The 22,483-nt window shown below is 40.3% G+C and overlaps 1 protein-coding gene across 3 annotated transcripts in view; it reads right to left on the bottom strand.

Annotated features, from left to right (window-relative positions):
* Positions 1-5,066: 5,066 nt before the first annotated feature.
* Positions 5,067-22,483, bottom strand: part of fam114a2 (family with sequence similarity 114 member A2) — a 47,939-nt gene continuing 30,522 nt past the window's right edge. For all 3 annotated transcript variants that reach the window (XM_070878248.1, XM_070878247.1, XM_070878246.1), the window contains exons 7-14: positions 22,002-22,160; positions 21,461-21,584; positions 16,447-16,532; positions 15,263-15,412; positions 11,951-12,090; positions 10,942-11,014; positions 10,429-10,482; positions 5,067-6,992 (exon numbers count right to left, since the gene is read on the bottom strand). In XM_070878248.1, the coding sequence (XP_070734349.1) occupies positions 6,891-6,992; positions 10,429-10,482; positions 10,942-11,014; positions 11,951-12,090; positions 15,263-15,412; positions 16,447-16,532; positions 21,461-21,584; positions 22,002-22,160 (888 nt within the window). In that variant the 3' untranslated portion in view covers positions 5,067-6,890. The remainder of the gene's footprint in view (positions 6,993-10,428; positions 10,483-10,941; positions 11,015-11,950; positions 12,091-15,262; positions 15,413-16,446; positions 16,533-21,460; positions 21,585-22,001; positions 22,161-22,483) is intronic.

Raw genomic sequence — 22,483 nt, 5'->3', positions numbered from 1 at the left:
AAATGTGAGGTTATCCACTTTGGTGGTAAAAACAGGAAGGCAGATTATCTGAATGGTGACAGATTAGTAAAAGGGGAGGTGCACTGTGACCTGGGTGTCTGGTACATCAGTCATTGAAAGTTGGCATCCAGGTACAGCAGGCGGTGAAGGTGGCAAATGGCATGTTGGCCTTCATAGCGAGAGGATTTGCGCATAGGAGCAGGGAGGTCTTACTCGTTGTACAGGACCTTGGTAAGGCCACCCCTTGAATATTGTGTAGTTTTGGTCTCCTAATGAGGAAGGATATTCTTTCTATTGAGTGCTGCGAAGGTTCACCAGACTGTTTCCTGGGATGGCAGGACTGACATATGAAGAAAGACTGGATCAACTAATCTTATATTCACTGGAATTTAGAAGAATGATAGGGGTTCTCATAGAAACATATAAAATTCTGACAGGTTTAGATAGGCTAGATGCAGGAAGAAGGTTCCCAATGTTGAGGAAGTCCAGAACCAGGGGTCACAGTTTAAGGATGAGAGGTAAGCCATTTAGGACCGAGATGAGGAGAAACTTCTTCACTCAGTTGTGAGCATGTGGAATTCTCTACCACAGAAAGTTGTTGAGGCCAGTTCGTCAGATATATTCAAAAGGGAGTTAGATGTGGCCCTTATGGCTAAAGGGATCAAGGGGTATGGAGAGAAAGCAGGAATGGGGTACTGAAGTGCATGATCAACCATGATCATACTGAATGGTGGTGCAGGCTCAAAGGACCGAATGGCCTACGCCTGTACCTATTTTCTATGTTTCTGGACTGGCTGTGACTTTTAAGCTATGTTACCTAGTCTTAGATTCCCCAACCAGTGGAAATAGTTTCTCATCTATCCTATCAGTTCTGCTTAATATCTTGAAAACTTGGATCAAATCACCACTTAACCTTCTAAATTCCAAGGAATACAACTAGTGTTTGTGTAATTGCTCATGGTAATTTAACCCTTGGAGTCCAGATATAATTCTGGTAAATCTATGCTACACTCCCTCCAAGGCCAATATACCCTTCCTAAGGTGTGGTGCCCAGGACTGCTCACAGTACTCTAGGTGTGATCTAACCAGGGCTTTGTATAACTGGCGCATAACTTCTACCCTCTTGTATTCTAGTCCTCGAGATATAAAGCCCAGCATTCCATTAGCCTTGTATGATCTTTTGTACTTGTCCATGGCAGTTTAATGATCTCTGTACATGAACTCCAAATATCTTTGGACCGCCAGTTTTTATCTTTTCACCATTTAGAAAGTACTCCGATCTGTCCTTTTTGGGTCCAAAGTGAATGAGCTCACACTTGCCTACATTGAAATCCATTTGCCCCAGTTTTGCTCAATCACTTAATCTATTAATATCTTAGTAATTTTATGCTTCCATCTAAACTGCTTATAATGCCGCCTGTCTTTGTCATTAGCAAACTTGGGGCGTGTGGCTGTCTATCCCATCATCTAAGTCATTAATACTGTAAATCGTTGAGGCCCCAACACAGATCCCTGTGAGATACCAATCGTCACATCCTGCCAATTAGAGTACCTGTCCATCATCCCTACTTTCTGTCTTCTGCCGCGCAATCAATTTCCTAACCAGGCCAATAATTTGCCTTCAATTCCTTGAGTTTCAACATTGCTGCTTTTGCTGGCCTGAGAAAGAGCAGATTGAAGAATCCGCTCGCGAGCTTGAGAAAATTGTCGTATTTTATAGTTAGGACAATTATGTGTGTATCATACATGACTGCCACCACCACCTGTCTGTATATTGTTGATACAGCTGCTATTAGAAGTTACCATTTGTTGTGTGCCTTTGAAGTCTCTTCCAATCTTTATTGCAAAAAAACATATTCTCTTATCTACACTGGCAATCAAAATTCCTTCTTCACACTGCTGAGCTAAAATGTCTGGTACAGCTGTCTCTCTTTCTGGTGTGTATTAACATAACAATTCTAGCTCATATTATATAATTCTATATGCAATTATATAATTCTATCTGTACAATATTGACTTGTGAAAATTGTCTTAGTTAATTAAATATATTAACACTGCTAAAATGACACTTATGTAAAATGATCAAAAGATCAAACAAAAAATTCTGTACAGGAACAGATATGTACACATTTAAAAAAATAAACTTCAGTTTACAGAAAGTTCTCCTGTAACTTAGCTTCATAAATTTTCTGTACTGTTCTGGAGTTATTAATTTGTTAACAATTAAAAGCTTCAACAATCATAAGGGACAGGAACAACCATGATGTAATTAGATAAATGCAATATTTACTCATTTGGGTAGGGGTAGAATATTGACTTTTCCCCCCTCAACAGTCTTATGTATTGATTTGGGTGTTAGCGCAGCCCATTTCCTGTAGCACTTAGTTCCTCAAACCATCTCGCACAATACTCTGAAAACACTATTTTAATAATGTTCCAAATTCCTACCTCTAATGTGCTGCAAATATATTCTAGAATGTAAGCTTGGAAAGGCACTGAAATTAGCATGCAACACTGAAAGAATCATCGAGTTCTAAATTTCCAAAACACAAGGAACTAGAAATTTGAATTAACCATAGAAATTTTATGAAAACATATTCACAATGGATGCATCTCTCCCAATTTCAAATTTGACTCCAGAATGGAAGGATTTTCAAGATATGAATATCTCGAGATGAGAGGTACTAAACATATCTCTACTTTTATGATAAAGTAAAATACAACTCAAAAGTAACCCAAAACATACCTTGAAACATTTATATTTATTAATAACCTGTGTGCATACACTTATTGCCAACTTTTTCATTTATAAATTTCTATGTCCATATTTATAATGGAAACTGTCAGTACAAACTTTTAATTCTACCCTTCTGCTGGAGTGGTGCTGCAGCACCGCCATTGGCAGAGTGGTGTAATTACAACAAGTTTTCAGTGGTAGTGTTGTGGATTCATGCCCCATATCAGAGATTTGAGCACACATTCTAGGCTGACCCTTCAATACAGTACTAAGGGAGTGCTACACTGTCGGAAGTGCTGTCTTTTGGATTTGACATTAAACCAAGGCCCTGTCTGCCCTCTAAAGTAGGCATAAAAAATCCATGACACTATTTGGACAGCAGGGGAGTTCTTCACAAAGTCCTGGCCAATATTTATCCTGCAACCAACATTACTAAAACAGATTATTTGGTCATTAACTTATTGCTGCTTGTGGGATCTTGCTGTGTACAAATCGGCTGCTATTTTTCCCTACATTACAATGACTACACTTCAAAAGTACTTAATTGGCTGTAAAGTGCTTTTCAACATTCTGATGTCATGAAAAACACTATATAAATGCAAATTATTTCTTTACAGAGACAATTTCTGTGAATATTATGAAGAGAAGCAATGGCAGGGATTGTAGATGCATTGGTTGTAATTTACCAAACTTCCCTGGATTCTTGGGAGGGTCCCAGCAGATTGGAAAACTGCAAATGTAATGCCCCTATTTAAAAAAGGAGGCAGACAAAAAGCAGGAGTTAGCCCAACATCTGTGGTTGGGAAAATATTGGAGTCCATTATTAAAGAAGCAGTAGCAGGACATTTGGAAAAGCACATTCGATCAGGCAGTCAGCATGCATTTATGAAAGGGAAGTCATGTTTGACAAATTTGCTGGAGTTCTTTGAGGATGTAACAAACAGGGTGGATAAAGGGGAAACCAGTGGATGTGGTGTATTTGGACTTACAGAAGGTTTTTGACAAGGTGCCACGTAAAAGGTTAATGCACAAGATAAAAGTTCACAGGGTTGGGGGTAATATATTAGCATGGATAGAGGATTATCTAACAGAGAACAGAGAGTTGGGATAAATGGTTCATTCTCTGGTTGGCAACCAGTAACTAGTGGGGTTCCGCAGGGATCAGTGCTGGGACCCCAACGATTTACAATCTATATTAAGACTTGGAAGAAGGGACTGAGTGTAATGTAGCCAAGTCTGTTGATGATACAAAGATGGGAGGAAAAGCAATGTGTGAGGAGGACACAAAAAATCTGCAAAAGGACACAGACAGGCTAAATGAGTGGGCAAAAATTTGGCAGATGGAGTATAATGTCGGAAAGTATGAAGTTGTGCACTTTGGCAGAAAAAAAATCAAAGAGCAAGTTACTATTTAAATGGAGAAAGATTGCAAAGTGCCGCAGTACAGCGGGACCTGGGGGTACTTGTGCATGAAACGCAAAAGGATAGTATGCAGGTACAGCAAGTGATCAGGAAGGCCAATTGTATCTTGGCCTTTATTGCAAAGGGGATGGAGTATAAAAGCAGGGAAGTCTTGCTACAGCTATATAAGGTATTGGTGAGGCCACACCTGGAATACTGCGTGCAGTTTTGGTTTCCATATTTACGAAAGGATATACTTGCTTTGGAGGCAATTCTGAAAAGATTCACTAGGTTGATTCCGGGGATGAAAGGGTTGACTTGTGAGGAAAGGTTGAGTAGGTTGGGCCTCTACTCATTGGAATTCAGAAGAATGAGGTGATCTTATCGAAATGTATAAGATTATGAGGGGGCTTGACAAGGTGGATGCAGAGAGGATGTTTCCACTGATAAGGGAGACTAGAACTGGAGGGCATGATCTTAGAATAAGGGGCTATCCATTTAAAACAGATGAGAAATTTCTTCTGAGGTTTGTAAATCTGTAGAATTCGCTGCCTCAGAGAGCTGTGGAAGCTGGGACACTGAATAAATTTAAGACAGAAATAGACTGTATCTTAAACGATAAGGGGATAAGGGGTTATGGGGAGCAGGCGGGGAAGTGGAGCTGAGTCCATGATCAGATCAGCCATGATCTTACTGAATGGCGGAGCAGGCTCAAGGGGCCGTATGGCTTACTCCTGTTCCTATTTCTTATGTTCTTATATAAAAGAACACAATGCATGAATTTTAAAAAGGGACTGAATTACATCTACGTGGCCTGGTCCAATTATCCAGTGGCTTCTTATCCCTCTTCAACTGAAGACTACACTTGATTTTGACAATGTACAATGCTATCAGAGATCCGTTGGTATATATAAGCATACAAGTTGACTGCAGAATTGACTCCATTTATAAACAGAACACAACCAATTTATTCAATGACACTCATGACATAAATTCTATATTCAGTGACTTATCTCTGAACAGTCTTTGCATATTATTACTGGGCAATGGTTTATAAATTAGATACGCACCAACAAATTTACCATTTCCTGAATAAATTGTAGATTACCACAAATCAGTGACATAAAAAAACTTTACAAAAAGGCAGCTTACATAAGCTATTCTATTCTACTAGTGTTGAACATAAATAGGTTGATATGACAAAAGTATTTTGAAGCAATGTGTTTTTTGGCAAAACATGAAGATGATTCTTGAAAGTCATGAAAAACAAGGAAGTTCAATAAAATATTAAGTCCTGTTTTTTTTTTTACAAATGAAGCCATGAGAAGTGTACATCACCACTAGATACTAAAGACATTACATGAAAATGAAGAATATTCATAATAATTCCTTAGTGACCATTAACTTCCTGAAATTGAAAATATGGTCAACGAAATACTATTTGCTCCAGGTGATATTGGATCCACTTAAGGGAAGCAGCCACTTTAATTTGAGACCGCTAATGAATAGGAACCGAATTAAGTGACAGGCAATGAAGTATCCGACAGCAACTGGATGCATGTGGGATATTGTTGAAGTATTAAACTCACTTTAAGACAATAGAATTTTAAAAAGGGCTGCATAACTTGATAACATAGCAGCAAAAGAACAGATTACGAAACTCAAAAGCCCTTTTTTTTTTCTTTGTGGGAAAGTGGTAAATGACACAGCTTATGGAATTGCTACAAATATATATATTCCTAATTATGGGCTGATAGCAAAACAGCTTATGAAAAAATATCCTTGAATTTATATAGCACCTTATTATATCTCCCATAAAGACACACTTCACACAAAATGCACATTTTAAACAAAACTCTGTCAACGAGCCATAATGTTTCAAGTACAATGAAGTTGCTATGGTACACAGCAAGGCCACAACCACACACATGATGAGTAACTAATCTATCTATTTCTAATGGTATTGGTTGAAGGAAGAATGTCAGCCAGGACACAGATATGGCTCCCTGCTCTTCTTCGAATAGTACCATGGGAGCTTGAACTATTGAATCAGGCAGACAAGACCTTGGTGTAACAGCTCTACTGAACAAAAAAAATGGACAATGTTCAGCTGGGCTTCACACAGCATGGAATTCACATTTATCTACATGTCAACATTCAGTGCATTTCAAAATAATTCAGTGTAGGTGAATTTATTTGCAATGTTTCTGATGTATGTGATAAGAAAATATAGATGTGCATAAAATTGCATTTAGCTAAACTGGCACAACATAGAAAACTGGTGGCACAGTATTTCACTATACTTTGGTCACGTCTATGTATTCTGAATTACTTTATAATTTACATATAGGAATAGCCAATAAATATTTCATACTGAAAAAAGATCTGTAATAATGAAAAAGAACTTTTGCTACATATAGCTATTATTTTATACTGGGTACTAAAAATAAATTTGGAAACAATTAATTATGAGGAACATGAAGCTTTGTGACTGACAATCTGAGCATCAGAATCAAATGCTAGACATTAATATCTGAATACTGTATGACATTCTTAGCAGAAATGGGACCAGAGAAAAACAAACATCCATGGAGCATCTAGGTCTTTATTTTGAGCAGGGACATTTTTCCTGTGCTCTATGAAATTCCATCTCCCATCAGAATCCATCCTAAAACAATCCACATTTGTAGATGAATTTTTGGCATAAAATTCACACAAAGTTTTCATATCATAAACAAGAAAACGAAACCAGTCAGTGTCCAGTGGTGTCCGAGCAAATCTGGATGTGAGAAATTTGAAGAACTGGAAGCAGAAGCTGGAATGCATCCTGAATGTAGGTTGCACTGTTGGAAGCCTGGAAGAAAAGTTTAAACACGTTACAAAGTGCTACAGCCAAAATGTGTGTTTGGCCAAAAAAATAATTACATTTATATATTCACAAGCATGATAGCAGAGGGATGAACAGGTGAATTTTGCAATCTTGCCTCTTCATTTGAATTACAGGATGATTTTTTACTAATGTAATGGGTACTGGGATTTCAGACATTACTGATTGCTCGCAGATCTTGTTTTTTTTGTCCTAAGTTTTCTTTAATTGGCAAACCAGAGCAAAGCACCAAGTCTAATAATGAGACACAAAAGTTGACAAGAAAATTAGAGAAGACCAGATTAATTAGAAAGTTGTGATTAAGCAAGGTCAAGCTAGGATTTTAAAAACCTCTAAGTTGTAGGAGATAAGAAGGAAGGCATGAACTAGCAGAGTTTTGCAGTCTTAGGACAGCATTTCACATAGCTTGCATTGGCTTTCAGTATTTGGTACGATGAATTATTTGATCTTTTCCTGTGTTCTCATTGACTGGCTCACACACCAGCTAATGAAACAGCTGTTTAAATTAGCAATAAAAACAGAAAAAGCTTAAAATATTCAGGTGGTCAGGCAGCATCTGTGCAGAGAGAAACAGAGTTAATGTTTCAGGTCGATGACCTGATGTTCTGACGAAGGGCCATTGACCTGAAAAGTTAACTCTTTCACTCTCCACAGATGCTGTCTGACCTGCTGAGTATTTCCAGCATTTTCTGTTTTTATTTCAGATTCCAACATCTGCAGTATTTTGCTTTTGTTTAAATTGTCAAGTTTGCTTTCATGGAGCTGTAAAAGAATTGCAAAAGTGAAAGATGCACATTGCAGGTTTTCACAGGGTGCTAAAGGTAGATGCATGCAAACACATTATTTAGTAATCTACGGATTGTTAAAAATAATTAATTTGAAAAACAGTTCAGATAGAAGTGCAACAGGCCACTGGCAGACAATAGATGATGATTTTTGATAAACCAACATATTTTGTGGCATGTCGCTAAAGGAAATTGGCTCTATTGCAAAAATCGCATAATTTTCCAATATCCTTTATGGTATCCAATTTACACCTGCTGTAGCAAGCAGATTTATTTACAAACTGCTACAGAATGTACTAGAAATATGTCTGTGTAACAAAATGCAATAGCACTTCGCTAAACCAGCCTTGCAACCTTTCAGAATACAAGAGCAGGCAATTTAGTTTCAATTTAAAAAACTTACATTTATATCGGTTATCATGTCCTCAGGATGTTCTAAAGCACTTCATACACATGAATGACTTTTGAAGTGTAATCATTGTTATGCAAGCAAATGTGGCATCCAATTTGTGCACAGTACAATCTCCCAACCCATTAATAAAATGAAGTGTAGTCAAGTTATTTTTGTTGCTGTACAGATATTGAGCTAAAAATTTGCTAATTAAGCTAGTTAGATTTTCTATAAAACAGATTAATAATCTTCAATAGGAGAAAATAATTGTTTTGACTGTTTAATTGGGTGCTTTGAATTTCAACTCAATGATCCCGCAGCAAGAAATATCTTGCATTTATGTAGCACTTTTCACGTGCTTGGGGCTTTCCAAAGTACTTCACAGTCAATGAATTAGTGTAGTTACTGTTATTATGTAACTTACACACAGCAAGGACCTATAAACAGTAATGAGATAAATGACCAGTTTTCAGAATTCTCGCTCTACCTAGACCCCTCCCTCCGGCTCTTACCCTCTCTAGACCTCTTCATTGCAAACTGCCAACGAGGACATCGGCCATCTCAATATCTCTGCTCCCCTCACTCACTCCAACCTACCTCCCTCTGAACTTGCAGCACTCGGCTCGCTCAGATCCAACCCTAACCTTATTACACCTGTTGACAAGGGTGGCACTGTTAATGTTTGGTGAACCGACCTCTACCTTGCAGAGGATGATCACCAATTCTCTGACACTTCCTCCGACCTCCCCCTGGACCATGACCCCTCTACTGAACATCAAGCCATCATTTTCCAGACCTCATCTCCTATGGAGAACTTCCCTCCACAGCCACCAACCTCATAGTTCCCCAACCCCGCACAGCCCGCTTCTACCTCCTTCCCAAGATCCACAAACAGGACTGCCCCGGTAGACCCATCGTTTCAGCCTGTTCTTGCCTTGCAGAACTTATTTCTTCCTATCTTGACTATTTTTTTCTCCTCTTGTCCACTCTCTTCCAACCTACATCCGCGACTCCTCCGGCGCCCTCCGTCACTAACAGTTTCCAGTCTCCAACCATCTCCTTTTCACCATGGACATCCAATCCCTTGTGTCTTCCTTTTTCCTCAACCGAGGATTCTCCTCCACCGTGTCAACATGGCCCTCAACCGCGTCCGTTCTATTTCCCGCACCTCTGCTCTCACCCCTTCCCCTCAGAACCATGACAGGGTTCCCCTTGTCCTCACCTTTCAACCCACCAGCCTCCACGTTCAATGGATCATCTGCCGCCATTTCCACCACCTCCAGTGTGATCACACCACCAATCACATCTTCTCCTCCCCTCCCAGCATTCCAAAGAGACACCTTGGTCCATTCCGCAGTCACCCCCAGCACCCCCTCCCCGTGCAAGCACAGCTGCAGCAACACCTGCTCTTTTACCTTCTTCTTCCCCACTATCCAGGGCCCCAAATACTCCTTCCAGGTGAAACAGTGATTTTCTTGTACTTCTTTCAATTTAGTACACTGTATTCGCCGTTCATGATGTGGTGTCCTCTACATTGGGGGAGACCAAGCGTAGATTGGGTGACCACTTTGCAGAACACCTCCGTTCAGTCCGTAAATGTGACCCTGAGCTTCCGGTTGCCTGTCACTTTAATTCTCCACTCCCACTCTGATATCTCAGTCCTCGGACTCCTCCACTGTTCCAATGAAGTTCAACGCAAGCTCGAGGAACAGCACCTCATCTTTCGTTTAGGTACTTTACAGCCTTCTGGACTCAACATCGAGTTCAACAATTTCAGAGCATAATCTCTCCCCATCTTTGGCTTCCTTTCTCTCCACCCCCCCACCCGAGCTTATATTGTTTCCTTTTTGTCTCCAGTGGCAGCTGGTCATTAGTCCGCCATTCACACCCTATCAAGACTAACCCTTTTCTGACTCTGCCCATTACCATTTCAATTCGACCGATCATCCATTTTGTGTCTCTAATCTCTCCAGCCTTAATTTAATGTCTCATCTGAAAGACGGCACCTCCAACAATGCAGCATTCCCTTAGTACTGCACTGATATGTCACCCTACATTATGTGCTCAGGTCCTGGAGTTGAGCTTGAATCCACAATCTTTTGATTCAGAGGCAAGAGTGCCAGTACTGAGCCAATCCGATACTAATGTAGTGATATTTTGGTTTACATTTGGTGTGTTTAACTAGTTACAGTTTGTAAATTGAGCAAACAGATTAAATAAAATTTACCTCCAAAAATACTCCCGTAATTAATGGATTAAGAACCTCTACCTTCTCTTTAGCCTGTAAAGAAAACAAAGAAAGGTATTTTGTGTGTATATTTATACAGAAAAACTTCAAAGATAAATATTGGAAGGAAAGAGTGAAAACGTATTAAATAAGCAATTAAGAAAACCAAGCCATGGCCAAGAAACAGGAAGAATCTATAATTCTCCTCATTCAGAGGGAAGAGCAATTCTGATCACAGGCTTCTTTATCACTGCTGAGGAGTGAATCCACATTTGCGCAGCGTCAGATGAACATTAAATGTTTTCTCCCTCTCCTAGTTAGGAAGCTCCTATAATGAAGTTCAGCGAACAAAGCATCACAAATATGATAAGCTGACTGAGTCCCACAGAATGTAAGCTACAGCCATCTATTTGGGAAGTCAGTTGTAATTTCTACAGCACCAACTACTTCAACAGATTTTATAACTCGATATAAATTTCTGCATCAGAGGAAAAAAAAAACTTAGTTCCTTACCCCTATTGTTGTCAAACAGGAGGTAAATTGTTTAGAAAGAGCAGCCACTTCCTTACACAAGATAACAGTCACTCTGTAAAAGGAAATTGGAATTAGGAAAAAATGTTCAACAATTATAAAAAATAGAAACATTTGCCCTTGAAATTTTTCCAGGTCGTTCTCTCCTCCTGTTCCTGCAAAGTATTTTATTTCATTATCATTCAATTGGGAGGGAGGGAGGGATAATCCAACATGGGGTAATAAATGAGGAGGGTCGGGGGAAGAGAAAAGATGAACAGTATCAGTTTCCTTCCACTTACAAGATGGAATGCTATACTATTGTGGTGCATTCCATAAACAACTGATTAAATTTACCAGACAGCCCCACTATGCTGGATAAACCATGATCAGGTAAGACAAATTAGTTTCCCAGATTGCCTCAAAAAGTATTGTCATTCACATGACAAAAAGCTCTGCTAAAATTACAGCATTTTAAAAGATTAAGTTCTATGCTGTTTATGGTTTTAGTGTTCTTTCTATAATGGGATGTCAAAAACTGCATGCAATGCTCAAAAACTAAGCATCACCTTGTAAAAGTTTATAACTTTTTTAAACTTTCTATACCCCTATTTTTGAAACCCAAAATGTCATCGTCCTTTTTCATGGCTTTATCTACCCGACACTTGTAAGGATTTATAGGGGTGAAATTGGGTCTTGGATGGTAGTGCAAAATGAATCAGCATCCCATTTTAATGGAAAACAAAATTGGGCATCATGCAAAACCAGCTGCCAATTCACGAACAACCGTTTTATGCTCTAGTCCAAGGCCAACGTCACCCGTTAAATATTTGTATCTCCAGGTCATTCTGTTCCTTCACAGGCAGAACTGGATCTAGTGGCATAACTTGGAATGAAGCTCACAATATTCCACTTTGAAGTACACATACTGCCACTTGCAATAGCAGACCACTGTTAATATCCCCAAGCAAGCCCCCTCGAGCCATTGTAGGAGTGGTTTAAAATGTCATACTTAGACAGAGTTTTGGCATGGTCCAGCGCCCCTACATCTTGGTCCCGACTGTGAAGGATTAGTTCTGCCACTTTATGGAACTGTTCAATGGATCGAGCAGTGAGCTCCGCCAGGCTTCTGATAGCAGATGTATGGATATTCTGTGAAGTACAGAGATGAACAATCATATCAAATGTTAATATTAGAACAAGCAGTGCACTGCCATTACCCCTCAATCAATTCATATATTTAAATCAATAATTTGTAATTAAGCCTGAATTCAGCTTACTTATTGGGCAATAAGGTTTTATGGAAAACCTTTTGACATTGAGAGATTCTGATTACAAACTGTTGTCTTCCCTCTTGAATACCATGAATCTGTACCAAATCACAATAAAATACAATGTGCATAATTTGCAGTACAAGAATGCTACATGTTGGTGCATATATGTGCAAAGGATGGGTCGGCATTTAAAGATCGATTCTGAATGTGTTGGCCAGTGATAGATAGATCAAACATTTACAAAGCAATGCCATCATCTGGTGTATGTTTGCTTAATATATTTTCCCAAATGTTTGTCTGATTGAGACAATGCATTGTACAAAGATGTTCAGACAGGGAACTCATCAGCAATCGTCACCCAGCAGTTATAATTTTCAAATACCTAGTGCATCAGTAAACTCCTGACTCACAAGCTATTTAGTTAGCCAGTCAATCTAAGCCAGCAATTATATTGAGCCAGAATGTTGTTGTTCTCGGACATGTAATGGCATCTGCCATTATAGTTAGACTTGACCCTGCACCATTCAGCACAAAATAAATGAGCCCAAAGTTGCTGAAAGTGCAAGCTGATAAAGGTGCAGTGAGAGAAACAGGACATCCGTGACCCGAGTGAACAAGGCAACTAACTGGGTATCTCCGTAAATAATGAGATTTAAAGATTGGGAAGTAAACAAAGGAAAGACTGAGAAGGAGGGTGAATTAAAGGGGAGTGAATTCAATGTCAAAATAAAATACAGAAAGAGAAATAAAGAGGGGGAAAGAAAGATTGGATTGAGAGACATAAAAAGAGAAAGACAAGACAGCAAAAGTAAAAAAAAACATTTTTAAAATCTCAAAATTCAAAACCTGAAGGAGTGAGGCGCCACACTTAATTTACAGTGCCAGAGAAGCTAATTGCCAGTCATCAACACTTATGTTGTTAAAAAGGTACGTACGTTTGTACCATTTACCAATAACAGCGAGCACCTTGCCATTATTTTGATGGTATATAATGGGTCAGTATTTGCTAAACTAACTAACTAACTGCCATTGCTCCTGCACAAGTTTTCTTTAAAAAAAAATAGAATTTAACAGATCGAAGTAATCAACAACTCTGACTGATCTTGCGCATAAATTGAGTCCCTGGTTTGAAGAGGCCAAAATCTTGAACTCAGTAAATAAATTCAGTTTTTTAAAAAATAAATGATTTTAACTACTTCACCTTATTTAGTTAAACTTTTGGTTACAATCTTTAAAGTGGTTAGTCATTTGAACTTAAAATTTCAATTGGTATAGATGTGTACTTACTGCCTTTGATTTTTGTCAATTACAGCTAATGACGCTCTCTGAATAGTTCATTGCAGGAGTGATGCATCAGGTCATTATGCAGCATCACTGCTTTCCATCTATTAAGCTGGATACTCAGCTAATTTAATACTTGGCTTCATATAGCAGGTTGTGACAAAAGGATTTTAGTCACCAGGAGCCCAGCTTATGAACGGTTTCCTTGCACAAAAATTGTTTTGTGATGTTTTAACAAAATTCTGCTGTGAAAGCAATCTGTTACCAGTCAAGTTAAAAATTGTTAAAAGCTAATATTTTACTGCATCCCTCCAAGGAAGTAGAATAGTCTAGGCTGTAGTCTTATCAATACCATTCTACGATATGTTAACAGGAGGTATGATTAGAGAGAGGCAATCTTGATTTTGTCATGAATGCCTTCTCCTAGTTCCTTCTCTTTACCTTCCCAGCCATTATCACCTTTGAAATGAAGCTAAAAAGTTTGGCAAAGATCGAAGAAATTTTGCTTGCTAACATGATGGAGTTGGAATGACGGGCACCCACAGTACCTTCCAACTGGGAGTCAAATGACCAACTGCCCAAGCTACTGAACTGAGCACCACATTAAGCCTAGAAATGACTGTTGGCGATATTTGCTGACGATACAAAGATAGGAGGAAAAGCAGTGTGTGAGGAGAACACAAAAAACCTGCAAAAGGACACAGACAGGCTAAGTGAGTGGGCAAAAATTTGGCAGATGGAGTATAATGTTGGAAAGTGTGAAGTCGTGCACGTTGGCAGAAAAAAAAATCAAAGAGCAAGTTATTATTTGAATGGAGAAAGATTGTAAAGTGCCACAGTACAGCGGGACCTGGGGGTACTTGTGCATGAAACACAAAAGGATAGTACGCAGGTACAGCAAGTGATCAGAAAGGCCAATAGTATTTTGGCCTTTATTGCAAAGGGGATGGAATATAAAAGCAGGGAAGTCTTGCTCCAGCTATAGAAGGTATTGGTGAGGCCACACCTGGAATACTACGTGCAGTTTTGGTTTCCATATTTATGAAAGGATATACTTGCTTTTGGAGGCAGTTCAGAGAAGGTTCACTAGGTTGATTCTGGGGATGAGGAGGGTTGACATGAGGAAAGGTTGAGCCTCTACTCATTGGAATTCAGAAGAATGAGAGGTGACCTTATCGAAACCTATAAGGTTATGAGAGGGCTTGACAAGGTGGATGCAGAGAGGATGTTTCCACTGATGGGGGAACACTAGAACGAGAGGGCATGATCTTGGAATAAGGGACCGCCCATTTAAAACAGAGACGAGGAGGAATTTCTTCTCTCAGAGGGTTGTAAATCTGTGGAATTCGCTGCCTCGGAGAGCTGTAGAAGCTGAGACATTGAATAAATTTAAGGTAGAAATAGACAGTTTCTTATATGATAAGGGGATAAGGTGTTATGGGGAGCGGGCGGGGAAGTGGAGCTGAGTCCATGATCAGATCAGCCATGATCTTATTGAATGGCAGAGCAGGCTCGAGGGGCCGTATGGCCTACTCCTGTTCCTATTTCTTATGTTCTTATGTCAAACATTCCTTTGTCTTCTATTTTAGCAGAGGTGTTAATGCATTTAAAATAAATATGCTCATGCCAGAGTTAAAATAGGGGATATAGGAATGCCGTATTAACCATGTTAAACATTTGCCTGTCATATTACAGGAAGTAATTTCTAAAGCCCACGAACCACTATTGAAGACCCAGTTCCCAAGGAATGACAATGCCAGTTTCATTACCTCAACTGAAAATTTGTGATCTTTGGTTAAGTCATCAGACACAGATCTCTCATCCTGTTCTTTCTTCTCTGGATCTTCTGACATATCTTCTATTTGTGCAGATGAGATAGCGTTTACTTCAGTTATACAATTATATGCATTATTTCTGGCCTGAAACAGACAAGTCTTCCATTACTCAACACAACAAAAGTAGTGAAAAATAACTATTCTTGAGTTTGAGGGTGAAGCAAATCATTGAGGAGGATAGAGGGATCTGGTGTGCCATATAGAAATCAGCCATTTGGCACATTGTGTTTGGTGTCAGCTCTTTGAAAGAGCTAGTCACTTGGTTCCTTTATCCTGCCCTTGAAATTTTTATTTTTCAAATTCTGCCCACTTCCTTTTTAAAAACCATAATGGCTTCTGCTTCCACCAGTTTCCAATAGGGCAATCCATGTCCCAACAACTCTGCATAAAAAAAATTCACCGAACCTCTCGTCATTCTTTTGGTGATATTAAACTTATGCCTTCTAGTTACTGACACCAACTAGTAGCAATACTTCCCCTTATTTACCTTATCAAAACTTTTCATAATTTTGAACACCTCATCAGATCTTAATCTTGGCAACAAGATTTGTTTCTGACACAATGAAACTGGAGTTTTCAATATCCAGGATGTCTTTCAGTTAATTCAAGGTTGATAGCCCCAGAGTCCCAAATCTATCTATCACGGGATATGGGGATCGGGCGGGAAAGTGGAGTTGAGGTCCAAAGATCCGCCATGATCTTATTGAATGGCGGAACAGGCTCGAAGGGCCGTATGGCCTACTCCTGCTCCTAATTCTTATGTTTAGGCTTTCAAAAGATGCTCTAACTCAATAGCCCTTTTCTACAAATAGTTACAATGAGCAAATTCTGCAAGCAGAATACAGGCAAGAAAGGCACACTTGTTCTTAGAAGCACAGTGCAATATACTACATTGTAAATGCCAGGAAGAATGTACTAAATTGGCTTGGAAATGGTTACTTGGTAGGCTCATCTTGTTAATTAATTAAAACCACATCAATAACTAAAACCCCCGATTGCATGCACTGTTAACATTTATGGGGGGAGGGAAGCAAAGAATTCACGAAACAATCTTATGAAAAAGTACCCTGATGAAATGAAATGTTTTTGGTGATGCAGTCATATCAAGGTACACTTACTTTGCCCAGTTTGTCAGAGGTTGCAGCTATATTCAGCTCCGATAACAACTCGGACAGTTCTTTCACAAACTCAGACCCATCATCCCCTGTAAAGCCAATCAAAGGAAGAGTGGAAAATCTTAAAATTGTTCTCGAACACTGACAAGGCAGTATTTATTGCCCATCCCCATTTGCTCTGAGGACATTAAGAGTCAACACATTAAATGGCATTAAGATTGTGGGACTCAAGTCACATGTATGCCAGACCGGATGAGGGTGGCAGGTCCTTCCTTGAAAGACCGTAGTCAACCAGTTGTGTTTTATGACAATCCAGCTGCGTTCAAGGTCATTTTTGCTGCCGCCAGCCCACAAACTACTCTATTTAATGAATTCAGTTTCACAACTTGAACATGTGATGTGAACTCACAACCTTTGGGTTGCTAGCCCAGTACCATAACCACCAGGCAACTGCACCCTAGGTTGTTGAGGGAAGCTAGGGTGGAAATCGAAGCAGCTCTGGCCACAATCTTGCAATCTTCCTTGGATGTGGAAGTGGTGCCAGAGGACTGGTGGATTGCAAATGGTACACCCCTGTTCAAAAAAAGAGAGATAAACCCAGCAACTACAGGCCAGTCAGTCTAACATCAACAGTGAGAAGACTAATGTTCTCCATCATTTTTTTTGCGCCGCGCGGCCCCTTTAACCGACTGTGAGACCCATGCAAAAGTCCGCGCATACACGGTTATTCAATTTAAAATCTGGCTCATCCTGGAGCGCTGCGCAGCCGCACAGCTTAAAGGGAACACTTGAGACCATTGTCGAAGACAAAATTAATTCTCAGTTGGAGAAGCATGGACTAATAAGGGATAGCCAGATCAGACTTGTTAAAGGCAAATAGTGTCAGACTAACCAAGTAACAGAGAGGGTTGATGAAGGTAGTGCAGATATTTTATATATGGACTTTCAAAAGGTGCTTGATAAAGTACCACATAACAGACTTATTCGGAAAATAGAAGCACATGATTAATGGGACAGTGGTAACTTGGGTATGTAATTGGCTAAGGGATAGGAGGTAGAGTAGCGGCGAACTGATATTTTTCTGACTGGAGAGAAGAATGCAGTGGGGTCGGTCCACCAGGAGTCAGTATTAAGACCATTGCTTTTCTTGTTATCCTCTATAAACTTGTCATTCAAAACTCTGCTGTGCGTCTGTGAACTCACACCAAGTCTCGTTCACCCATCACCCCTGTGCTCGCTGACACGGATTGGCTCCCGGTTAAGGAACACCTCGATTTAAAAATTCTCATCCTTGTTTTCAAATCCCTCCATGGCCTCGCCCCTCCCCACCTCTAATCTCCTCCAGCCCATAACCCTCCGAAATATCTGCGCTCCTGTAATTCTGGCCTCTTGAGCATCCCCGATTTTAATTGCCCAATAATTGTCGGTCGTGCCTTCAGCTGCAAAGGCCCCTAAGCTCTGGAATTCCCGAAACCTCTCCGCCTCTCTTTAATCCTTTAAGATTCTCCTTAAAATCTACTTATTTGACCAAGCTTTTGGTCATCTGCCCCAATATCTCATGTAGCTCAGTGTCAAATTTTGTTTTGCAGTGCACCTGTGAAGTGCCTTGGGATGCTTTACTATGTTAAAGGCGCTATATAAATAGAAGTTGTTGTATATAAATAACCTGGAATTGGGGAAAGGGAGCACAATTTTAAAGTTCGTGGATGTAATAAATAGCGAGGAGGATTTTAGTCGACTTCAGGAGGACTTAGATAGGCTGGTGAAATTGGCAGATATATGGTTGATACAATTTAATGTGGATAAATGTGAAGTGAAGCAATTTGGGAAGAACAACATGGAGAGGCAGCATAATCTAAATGGAACTATTTTGAGGGGGGTGAAAGAGCAGAGGGACCCGAGTGTACATATTCACAAATCTTTGAAGGTGGCAGGGGAAGTTGATAAGGTGGCTAAGAAAGTATATGGGCTATTTGGCTTTGTAATCAATCATAGGCAGTCCCTTGGAATCGAGGAAGACTTGCTTCCACTCTTAACATGAGTTCTTAGGTGGCTATACGAGAACCACAGTCCCCGTCACAGGTGGGACAGATAATCGTTGAGGGAAGGGGTGGGTGGGACTGGTTTGCCGCACGCTCTTTCCGCTGCCTGCGCTTGATTTCTGAATGTTCTCGGCGACGAAACTCGAAGTGCTCAACGCTCTCCCGGATGCACTTCCTCCACTTAGTCCAGTCTTTGGCCAGGGACTCCCAGGTGTCAGTGGGGACGTTGCACTTTATCAAGGAGGCTTTGAGGGTGTCCTTGTAACGTTTCTGCTGCCCACCTTTGGCTTGTTTGCCGTGAAGGAGTTCAGAGTAGAGCGCTTGCTTTAGGAGTCTCGTGTCTGGCATGCGAACTATGTGGCCTGCCCAGGGGAGCTGATCAAGTGTGGTCAGTGCTTCAATGCTGGGGATGTTGGCCTGGTCGAGGACGCTAATGTTGGTGCGTCTGTCCTCCCAGGGGATTTGTAGGATCTTGGGGGGACATCGTTGGTGGTATTTTTCCAGCAACTTGGTGTCTACTGTATATGGTCCATGTTTCTCAGCCATGCAGAAGGCCGGGTATTATTACAGCCCTGTAGACCATGACCTTGGTGGCAGTTTTGAGGGCCTCGTCTTCAAACACACTTTTCCTCAGGTGGTGGTGTTGGATCTCGTCGTCAATGCCTGCTCTTGTTGATAGGAGGCTCCCGAGATTTGGGAAGTGGTCTACATTGTACAGAGCCGCGGCGTGGATCTGGATGACTGAGGGACAGTGCTGTGCAGTGAGGACAGACTGCTGGAGGACCCTTGTCTTACTGGTGTTTAGCGCAAGGCCTCTGCTTTCATATGCCTCAGTAGATACGTCGACTATGTCCTGGAGTTCAGCCTCTGTATGTGTGCAGACGCAGGCGTCGTCCACGTACTGTAGCTCGACGACAGAGGTTGGGGTGATCTTGGACCTGGCTTGGAGACGGCGAAGGTTGAACAGGTTCCCACTGGTTCTGTAGTTTAGTTCCACTCCAGCGGGGAAGCTTGTCGACTGAGGTGGAGCATGGCAGCGAGGAAGATTGAGAAGAGGGTTGGGACAATGATGCAGCCCTGTTTGACCTCAGTCCAGACGTGGATTGGGTCTGTAATGGATCCGTTGGTAAGGATCATGGCCTGCATGTCGCCGTGGAGCAGACGGAGGATGATGACGAACCTTTGGGGGCATCCGAAATGGAGGAGGACGCTCCATAGACCCTCGCAGTTGACCGTGTCAAAGGCCTTTTGTAAATAGGGGCATTGAATACAAAAACAGCAAGGAAGTTATACTAAACCTTTACAAATCACTGGTTAGGCCTCAGCTGGAGAATGGAGTACAATTCTGGGCACATTTTAGGAAGGATGTCAAGGCCTTGGAGAGGGTACAGAGGAGGTTTATCAAGATGATACCAAGGATGAGGGACTTCTGTTTTGTAGAAAGATTGTAGAAGTTGGGATTGTTTTCCTTAGAGCAGAGAAGGTTAAGGGGAGATATAATAGAGGTATTTACAATTATGAGGGGTTTCGACAGAGCGAGTAGGAAGAAACCATGTCAGTAAACATAGAAACATAGAAAATAGGTGCAGGAGTAGGCCATTCGGCCCTTCAAGCTTGCATCACCATTCAATAAGATCATGGCTGATCATTCATCTCAATACCCCTTTCCTACTTTCTCTCCATACTCCTTGATCCCTTTAGCCGTAAGGGCCATATCTAACTCCCTCTTGAATATATCCAATGAACTGGCATCAACAACTTTCTGTGGTAGAGAATTCCACAGGTTCACAATTCTCTGAGTGAAGAAGTTTCTCCTCATCTCGGTCCTAAATGGCTTACCCCTTATCCTTAAACTGTGACCCCTGGTTCTGGACTTCCCCAACATCGGGAACATTCTTCTTGCATTTAACCTGTCCAGTCCCATCAGAATTTTATATGTTTCTATAAGATCCCCGCTCATTCTTCTAAATTCCAGTGAATACAGGCCCAGTCGATCCAGTCTCTCCTCATATGTCAGTCCTGCCATTCCGGGAATCAGTCTGGTGAACCTTCGCTGCACTCCCTCAATAACAAGAACGTCCTTCCTCAGATTAGGTGACCAAAACTGAACACAATATTCCAGGTGAGGCCTCACCAAGGCCGTGTACAACTGCAGTAAGACCTCCCTGCTCCTCTACTCAAATCCCCTAGCTATGAAGGCCAATATGTCATTTGCCTTCTTCACCGCCTGCTGTACTTGCATGCCAACTTTCAATGACTGCTGTACCATGACACCCAGGTCTTGTTGCACCTCCCCTTTTCCTAATCTGCCGCCATTCAGATAATATTCTGCTTTCATGTTTTTGCCACCAAAGTGGATAACATGGATTTAAAATAATTGAAAAAAAAGAAATACAATGGAAAGGAGGAGAATTGTTTTCACAGAGGATTGTTAAGATCCTCTGAAAGAATGGTGGAAGCAGATTCCATAGGAACTTTCAAAAGGCAATTGGACGGGTGCTTGAAGAGGACTAATTTGCAAGATTATGGGGAAAAAGCTAATGTGTGGGACTAAATTGGACAGCTCTTTCAGAGAGCAGGCACGAGTTGGCCTCCCTCTGTGCTGCAAGATTGATTCTAATGCTGCAGCTTTTCTCATCATGAAGTCTATAAGCAGTCACTTCTATAATTCCTCTATTGGTTTATCTGTGAAAGAGGAGTTATATTTTTATAATTTACTTGAAAAAGAAATTTAAAGCTCATCAGCTAGTAATCCATTTACAACACAATGGAAAGTTAAAATAGCTTCTGACGTTTAAGAGTGAAATGCTATTAAGAACGTCAAATAAACACCCAATTCTAATGAATTATTGAGGTTATTCCAACCTACTGTTAAAAGGTTATGAAGGAGTTGATGAGGACCATATGGTCACTAACTGAATGATGAGCTGAATTCATAATAAAAAGAATATACAAAGCATTTGTTTAGGTTTCACCTTTTTTCTCCTCTTCTTCATCATCGTCAAAGTCAACCAAAGAAAAGGCTTCTTTAATAGCTGCCAATTCCTCCTCCAATTTTTCCACACTTTCTCCCGACAGAGCATTCAGCACCAATTTAACCTACAGAATGCAATGAACAGCCCACACGTGCATGAGAGTAGATCCAGATAAAGAATCAGGTCAGTATTGGGCATGCTAATCAATTTCTACAGTTTGGTGTAAAATCTGGATTAATGAATATCGTGTATATAAAATAAATATATTTTTTAAGAGGACATTGAAATAGGTATGAAGGTATGACATCCATCAGACTAAGATACATTTACTATATACAGCGTAAACTAGAACATATGAAATTGAGATTAATTTAATAATAATCACAAAATATATTATTGCGTATCTGCATGATCCATATTTCTAATAAAGTCCAATCTTTAAATTAGGGATTTGGGGCAACAGAGTTAAAGAAAATTCCTGGCAATAACACTGAAGAAACATGCAAAAAATAGAAGCTGGAATTCCTTGTGCCTTATTTACCTTTACTTCACTTTCAGTGGACAAAATCTCCAAAGCTTCCAGATGGGATAGACCTTGAAACTCATCAAACAACATTCCATAATGAGCCTTCTTTTCTGTATCCACAGAAACCTCATCAGCTGTTTGTTGTTCTTCTCTTTCTTTTGCCTCTCGCAGAACCTTTACAGAGAAAATAAAGCATGATCAACTACTATGTGATCACACAGGGGTTTAGAGCACTGTCATTTCATCTGTCCTACCCGTGTTCCAATAAGGCTCAAGAGATATAGGAGAAAGGTTATCTTAAGAAAGCCTTAAACAAGATGATAAGGGAATTTCTATCCAATTCCCCATTAGCTTAAGAATCCATCTTAAATCTGCTTAGAATTCAACATTGAGCACTCAAATAACCAATTCAACACAGTTCTCAAAATACTTGGCATTTAGTAATTTACCATGATTATAGCGTCCATCTCACAATATACCATTTCTGTCAATCAGGA

Source organism: Pristiophorus japonicus, chromosome 4 (assembly GCF_044704955.1).
Source record: "Pristiophorus japonicus isolate sPriJap1 chromosome 4, sPriJap1.hap1, whole genome shotgun sequence".
Lineage (NCBI taxonomy): Eukaryota > Metazoa > Chordata > Chondrichthyes > Pristiophoridae > Pristiophorus > Pristiophorus japonicus.
This window is presented reverse-complemented; position numbering and strand designations above follow the sequence as displayed.